We start from the raw sequence: 8,157 nt of genomic DNA, 5'->3' as shown, positions 1-8,157 counted from the left end.
TCCATGTAATACTCTTTCTTTAGCATTTATGTATTTGACTATGAAGATCAACTTTTGGAAATGATGACTTTTTTTGAACGACGAGATACTCGAGGTTGAATTTTATGCGCTCCGAGCCTAATATCACTCCATTTTGAAGTGTTTACATGAGGAATTTTATTTATGATGTCATAAACAAGATTGGTCGAGGTTCTCTTTCAAAAAAATTAATAAAAATAAAAATAAAATAAAATTGGTTAAGGTTGTCAAACAATTTTCCTTTGTAGTTCCTCTTATATATTTGAAGGATAAGTTTTTAATTCAGGTCGTATTAGTTGTACAACTGCCAGTTTCTGAACAGTTGCAAGTCAAAACAATGAGATCCATAAAAATATCACATGGATTCAAATTCTCTATCAAATAACTTCAAATCGAAACTATTAAAACTAAATGTTCCTGTAACAAAAAAAGGTAAAACCTATACGTCTTTTGGAGGCTTTTACTTGATCAAGAATTCAATTCAATATACAACAAGTAAAACTATAAAAGCAACCGATCACCACCATCTCCTGCCACCGCACTGGTGGAACAAAGTTGTTGCAAGATCAACAACTATAATAACTGTCACTTGATATAACATGTTCTGTGTCAAACTATATCGTTACAATTTCCGCACCTTTATAACAAAAAAAAAAAAACAAAAAAACAAAAACAAACCATAAATCCCACTACATCATTGTTACACATTCCGTTACATTCATAAACCTGTAAAATATAACATTTCAGCCACTTGTCCACCGGCGTTTCCGGGCGGGCCGCTCCGGTTTGGCCTCGGAGTCGGGTCGGGCTTCAGGCGGGCCCGGCAACGGTTCGTTTTCCATCTTTTTGATGGCCAAAGCTTCTTTCTCACTCGGCATCGGGAGTTTGAAGCGCTCGCTTCGTTTCTTCAACTTCTCAACCGTATCCAAATGCTTATTTGGATCCTCGCTCGTTTCTTTGTCTTCTTCTGGTTTTGAAGAATTATCAATGGTGGTTTCTTGAGGAGGAGGAGGAGGAGGCTTTGAGGAGGGTATTTCGGGAATTTTTGTGTGGGCCCCGTTGTTGTTGTTGTCGGGTTCTTTTATTACACCGAAATCGCGATCTTTGTGGCTTGTCCATCTTTCGAGTTTTGAGCGGCCTTTTCTTGATTCTTGTTGTTCGTCTTCTGATGAGGCGTTGGCGTTGTGTTTTTTTGAAGATCTTCGTGTCACCAATGGTTGGTTTTGCTCAAGCCTCGCCTAATCAAACCAAATGGAAATATAATTTTTGAGCAAAATAGATAGTTAAGTTGATAGCGTATGTTCTTTTTTTTTTTGTTACGGTTTTACCCTCTCCTCTTCAACTCCTTTGAAGATCATATCATGCACATGTTTGGTAAGTTTAATAATAACTAGCAATAGCAATTACCAGCCACATCCAGCAAATGGTAGTTAAATCAAATCCTTGAGTGTATACGCACTATGCTCATGTTTACTTACTTTGTGGCATCAAACAAACATAATGTCAACTGAAACTACTATTAACTATTTAAACAGGTAAGGATGCAACAATTTTGTTAATAAATGAGAAAGTGAATATGTTGAATAAAACATCGAAGAATAGGACAGGATCGAAATTGAATGCTTATGTCAAAAAAAAAATATGAAATAAAATGTAGATTTGATGCCCAAAATGGCTCAAAAAAGTAAAACACTCTGGAAATTTAGATTTCTTTAATTTTTATAAGAAAATTTTATACATAACGAAAACTGAAACTAGATTATCTTGAAAATATGCAAAAGTTATCTACTCATGGAAATGGAGGGAAAAAAATAATAATAAGAGAGGAATTTTATATGGATGACACATATTTGTTGGCTTCCCACAGTCCGAGACAACCAATTAGAGGCTAAGTAACATTAACATAAGGTCCTTTTTATGTTTTTTTCTTTTCTAAAAAAAGTAGGTATATTTATACTATGGTGTCCAGTGATTTACGTACCCGCTCACTTCTCTGACTGCTATGATCTTCTCGATTCCGTCTTGAACTAGCAACGGAAACGGAATTGTGGATTCCACCATCACTTTCCTTTCCTTTCCTTACACTTTCCTTCTGCTTCTTATCTTGCACGTCTTTACCAGTATACCCTCTTTCATGCCTTGATATTATTCTTTCTTCATTACTATTATTATTATTAACTTTATTTCCATGTGCATATGGATCTTCACGTCCCCCACGATGTCTGGAAACACTTTCATTTTCAACTCCTCTATCTCTTCTACTACTTTGTTCTTTGAACTGATATTCTTTTTCTGAACTTCTGTAATCCTCCTTTACTCTGGAATGCCCCATTCCGATTCCTCCTCTATGCCCATCTCTTTCTTTCCACTCATCTCGTTCCCGTTTTTGCAACCGATTATTAGCATTACCCTCTTCTTTATACCTAAAAGAGTGTTGTGCTTGTGGTTCATCGTCTCTTTTATGTTGATCTAAATTATCATCTCTTTCTCTCTTGCGTCTACTTGTAGTGCTTTCTCTATGAACATGTGAAACTTCTTCTCTTTTGTCTGAAATGTCATGCCGAGTTTTTAATCCGTTTTCTGATGCTTTTCTTGACCGGTGTTCGTTTTTATCGATTCTTTCATTTTCCCGAACTTTATTCCGGTGTTCATCATGATTCCGTTTCCTTACATCTTCAATTCTCATTCTTCCAATATGTGGATCTTCATCTTGCCATACCCCTCCTCCTTCAGATTCTCTCCCTTTTTTCCTATCAAAGTTTTCGGATTTCACATGTGGCCGATGGGTATTCGGGTCCCACTTTCTATGAGAATACTGATCACTTTGGTGTCTTTCCTTATCTTGTCTTCTAACCATTCGATCGTCTCCACCTTGAATGACTTCTTGCTCCACACTATCTCTCATGTTTTGATCTGATCTTGCTTTGCTGTTTTCACTGCTTTTTCCAGCTTTTGAATCGTCTCTTTCAACAGAAGAATGTTTTTGTTTTTTCATTGTACGTCTACTTTTGGTATTATTATCATTCATGTTTGTATCTAAACCTCTTCCTTCTCTTTCCGTTGACTTTCGGTCAACAGCTGCAGTCTCATCTTTGATGGCATCGGTTTGGTCAAAGCTTGTAGGAGGAGATGAAGGAAGAGAGTTGACCTTCTTGCCTCTTGAATCTTGATGATCTTCAGCTTCTTGTTCTGAGTAATGTGAGGATACCCTTTTATCTATTGCACCTACCATGGAAGGTGGTCTTCCCGAAGATTCTCGTTTCCTACTGTTATAAGCTTGTGGTTGTGATTGTGGTCTATTATCAAAATGATCATTTTCAGATACAATGTCATCTTCAACCTCAAGGGATTCTCTGACATCATCTTCTTCAGGCTCATCATCATGTTCTGGAACAGATTCAGGCTCTGGAGATCTCTGCAACACAATCTGTTTACAAACAAAGTCAGATTCAGATTCCGATATTGAGAAACTGAAAAGTAGATTTGACTAAATTTGACCACTTGCCTCGATGATTGCATCAGAATCACGAACACGTGGTGGCCTTGTATCAATGGATGGAAGTCTTTCTCCAAAACCAGTTTCCACTTGTATTGCTTTTCCAGTTGGCTGTAGTTTCCAACAATGTCAATTAGTTATAGACTTCTGTTTTTGTTTTATGAAGGTGACATTTTAAAGTATGATCCTTTAAGGATCTTCAATTAGAAAAATCAAAAAATATTATTAACCCATACCAATTGCATTCGACCACGTGCAGATCCCTTAGCTAAGTCATTTTGCAAATCAGTTTTTCCCATGTTACGGTTTTCAGATATGTCATGACCTGCTGCTGCTGCTAGTTCTGGTGGAAGATCCGGATCATACTCCTAAAAAAACCATAAAATAAGATTAAAAAATTGTTTCTTTATTATTTCTTTATCATCTTGACTTATATAAACTGCATGCTAGTATGTTTCAGAAGCATCACATACCTGTTCAGTCCTCCCACTTTCATAGACACGAATTTTGCTTTGCATTGTAGCCTCCAGCCTATGTTGTTCCTACAAACAAAAATATAACCATTGTTTAAATTATACATTGCATACTACCTATTAAGCTCCATATATGTTCATGTAACCAAAGCTTTCAGAAAAAAAAAAAGGACAAATACCCACCAGCTGTTTGCAATATTCCTTCCAGCTTTCCTCATTCATACCAAAATTGAAAAAGTCTGATACATCAATACCTTGAAGTCTCCAAGGCTTTTCCTCAAACCCATCAATGTCCACTTCAAATATAGTCCTAAAGACAAAAGAATGGTAGAACTTAGTATAAAAGCATAAACTTATAACTCTAGTTATAACTTATATGTGATGTTTATTCTAAAAGGTTAATATGGTCATTTACTTATGTGAAGGAAGTGTGAAATCGAGTCCACTGCCAAATCCACGCCCTGCTCCTCCATTGTTTCCCCAACCCTGGGCCCCATAACCTGGATGGAAATTTTTCTGCATGGGGGCAGCATTTTTTATGCCAGGTGGACGCCATTCAGCCCTACCTCGACCAGCAAAAGGTAACATATTTGCAGGTGGACGAATTTGCCCTGGGACTCCTCCACTTGCTACAGGACCTGCTCCAGGCATTGGTGCAGCACCAGGTCTCACATACTACAAATTTTGTGAACAGAAGATTATAATATATCAAGAAATTGACACTCTCTACAGATACTTGCAGTTGCATGGTGATAAACAAGATTAGAATGCATAAAGTATGAAGAAATTTCCATCAAGGAAGAAAGTATTTTCATTGATCAATGTAAAGTGTCAGTACAACAATATAACCACTTTTAGTGGCAGTCCTGATTTAATCCTTGATACTAATGTGTCAAAAAAGAAGTACATTTACCATCTTTTTCTAGCTAAATACAAATCTATGGTACAATAAGTTACATGTGAGGATCACCCTACATGTATTACAGTTATCACTGACCTTGAACTGAGAATGAAACGGATGATACCCATGACTTCCGTATCCAACCTTCTGAGCAGCCGTAGCTCCGCCTACTTCAGGTCTCCCAGCCTCACCCCCCAGTAAATCTTTTCTTTCTCCCGCCCCTTCAGCAGCCTGACTAGGATCTTCGCCCCAATCTTGAAGATCATCCATTGGTGGATGATGATGATGATTTGGATCAGCATTACCAGTAACAATCACCAAATTGTCTCCGTCTTCATCATCTTCTTCATCTTGACCACCACCGACGTCCATTCCCATGATCCCACCTCCGGTGTTATCGTTCAACACAATTTGTAAATCATCCTCGCTGTCACTATCATCCCAGTCGTCGCCACCGCCCCCTTCTGTGCCACTGCGTTCCAAAACCCTAGCTCCAGAAGATGATAAACCCGGAATCAAAAACTCATCCTCCTCCCCGGCATCTTCAATCCCAAAATTTTCCTCCAGCCTCTCCTCCTTAATCTGCGAAAATTCGCCTTTAACATCATCCAAAAAATTTGGATCTTGTTCAAAACCCTTATCTTCTACTTTCACCAAACCACTACTACCCCCAAAAACCCTGCCTCCTGAATCCGCCGGCGGCGCAGCCTCCTCCCCCCAATACTTTTCATTTTTCTCAGCAGCTCCATCTCTTTTATTCAAATTCAGATTTGGACTAGGTTGATCGCATTTCAACTTCCCAGAATTCTTAGCGCCATAGAGAATCTCCTCATCATCGCTGGGAATTCTATCGTTGAGATCGATCGAACGGCTAGGCGGCTGCGGTATTGATTGTATCGGCTGTTGAGGAGGTGCAGACGACATCTGAAGGGGCTGGAGTACATCGGTGTACAGATCCCCGAATTCGTCATCGTCTTCCATTAGATCCTGATAGTACTACCACCACGAGGGTTTCAACAAGATCGTTACAATTCGTCGGGCTTCTTTCACAGAATTAGAATTCTATGTCAATTCAATTCATCGAAATCAATAGTTGGGCACCGGAATAATCACCGTTACGATGGTTTTGTAGGCGCGCGAGAGAAGAGACGGAGGGAATAGAGATGCCCTTCTTGCCGCAGTGGAGTTAGGGTTGATTTTTAGGGTTATTTCCAAACCATCATTTGAACGATTTTAGCTTCATATTTATAAACTATCGCCGATATCCAAGAAGTAGCATTTTTTATTTCAAAAAAACCATATGATATTTTCATTATCAAATAGGGGATCCGATTTTAAATAAAAATCGTTCGATATTTTACATAACTACTATCTTAAATATTACTAAAAGAGAAATCTTATGACATCATCTTAAATAATCTGGACCATTTATTGTATTTTTATCTTATTTTTCCACCCCATATGGAATGTATTTAATTCCAATAAATGTTTTCCAATCATGAATCAATAACTTACATTCGTTGAAATGGAATGTATTTAATTCCAGTAAAAGTTTTCCATATTTTACATCTTGAATTTTCAGTTATGAAGATTTTAATATGGTCAATTTTAAAAACATATTACTAACAAATCATTTCAATCAAGGCCTTAATATCAACCATTAATATAAATCCGTTTATATTAGTAAACCATTAATATAAAATTTTTTTTTATTAGGAAATCATTAATACCGAAAAATCATATTCAAATTATTACATATACGATTCATCATTGAATCTGCGACTCACATTTATTTTCAATCGTTTCTTTTCTTCAAACCTTCTCCTACAACATCGTTAATATTGCTTATAACTTCCATCATCATTCTCTGCTATAAACATTCGCTCTTGTGCGCTAGAAGGTCGGTACATTCTTTCGCTTTTTATATTTTTTTCGATTATTTTTTGTTCCTATATCAAATGTATGTATTCATATATTTCGATTTTCTTTGTCACAAATTACATGAAATCAGTTAACTACTTTTCTGAAACTTTTCAAATAAACATGAAAAGATATTATGTACCTTTAACAAAACAAAAATTAACTATCTTGGGAACTGACATTAATTACGAAAATGTTACTTTTATATATTAGAGATGATTATGATTTTTTTTTAATTTTTATGTCATAAGAATCCGGTTAATTTTGGCATGATTTTAAAATATCATTGAAATTATTATGTTTTTGTATATATCATATCAACCTACTTTTTTTATCTTTGTATAGTAACAATGAAATTTATTAATTTACACAACAAATATAGATATTTCAAATTTTGTAATATTATTATACCTTACAAAATACAATTCCCTCCAAAATAAATTTTCGTCAGTAATTTCATCCATAATTTCAACAAATTTAAATTTGTATTTTCTTTATATAAATTTTTTTTAATGATCCTGATTTTTTTTCTTCAAAAGTATATCAAACATTTACGTCTTAAATAATGCTGCCCTGTTATAATTATTTTTTTCCAAAAGTATATCCGTTTAATGAGGAATTTGATATAATAAAGGAAGTGAATGTTAATTAAAATGAGATATATGTTCCATAATTATTACATGAGTTTATTAAAAAAATTAATATCAAAGTGTAAACATTACACATTTTTAAAGTGAAATTTCAGAATAAATACAAACGATGATGTTGTATAATGAAATATAAAATTGAATAGACTGAAAAAAAACACTATTAAAGCAGTCAATCTTGAAAATAACATAGTTATGAAAAATTATAAAGTAAGATAAAAATTATAAGATATTAGGAGATTTGTAAAAAGTACATTTACTAAAAGCGTTACGGTTATTAGAAAAAATAAGACCGTTAAGATTATTGAAAATACAATATATAAACTAAATTATCACAATAGTAATGAAATGTCATTATTTGATATTTCATATAATTGAAAGATATATCAAATTACATTGATGATATACTAAAATTATTCAAAGTTGCGCAAAAACTAATGCAAAATTTTTGCGAACACCAAATAAATAAGAACAAACATAAAAGCTAACATTTATATTTATAATCAATTTAAAATAAACCAATCATGATTTAGAAAAGAATCTTCATTGATGATATACTAAAATTAAATCTATATAACATTTAACATTTTATAAATTATATTGCATAACTTTATTTGAATAAATGAAATACATGTCAATATTTAATGCAATAGAAAAAACAGTATATTGGTTGTCAATATATGTTTAAATTAGGTAACATTA

At 34.5% G+C, this 8,157-nt stretch overlaps 1 protein-coding gene across 1 annotated transcript; it reads right to left on the bottom strand.

Moving 5' to 3' along the window:
* Positions 1 to 449: 449 nt before the first annotated feature.
* On the bottom strand, positions 450 to 6,119 carry LOC111886596 (FIP1[V]-like protein). Its single transcript, XM_023882849.3, has 8 exons — positions 4,985 to 6,119; positions 4,403 to 4,662; positions 4,171 to 4,297; positions 3,988 to 4,056; positions 3,751 to 3,882; positions 3,524 to 3,625; positions 2,000 to 3,445; positions 450 to 1,256 (listed from the first exon to the last, which is right to left on the bottom strand). The coding sequence occupies exons 1-8, from the start codon at positions 5,867 to 5,869 to the stop codon at positions 762 to 764; spliced, it is 3,516 nt and encodes a 1,171-aa protein (XP_023738617.1). The 5' UTR covers positions 5,870 to 6,119; the 3' UTR covers positions 450 to 761.
* Positions 6,120 to 8,157: the final 2,038 nt, after the last annotated feature.

Source organism: Lactuca sativa, chromosome 5, assembly GCF_002870075.4.
Source record: "Lactuca sativa cultivar Salinas chromosome 5, Lsat_Salinas_v11, whole genome shotgun sequence".
In the NCBI taxonomy this organism is placed as follows: domain Eukaryota; kingdom Viridiplantae; phylum Streptophyta; class Magnoliopsida; order Asterales; family Asteraceae; genus Lactuca; species Lactuca sativa.
This window is presented reverse-complemented; position numbering and strand designations above follow the sequence as displayed.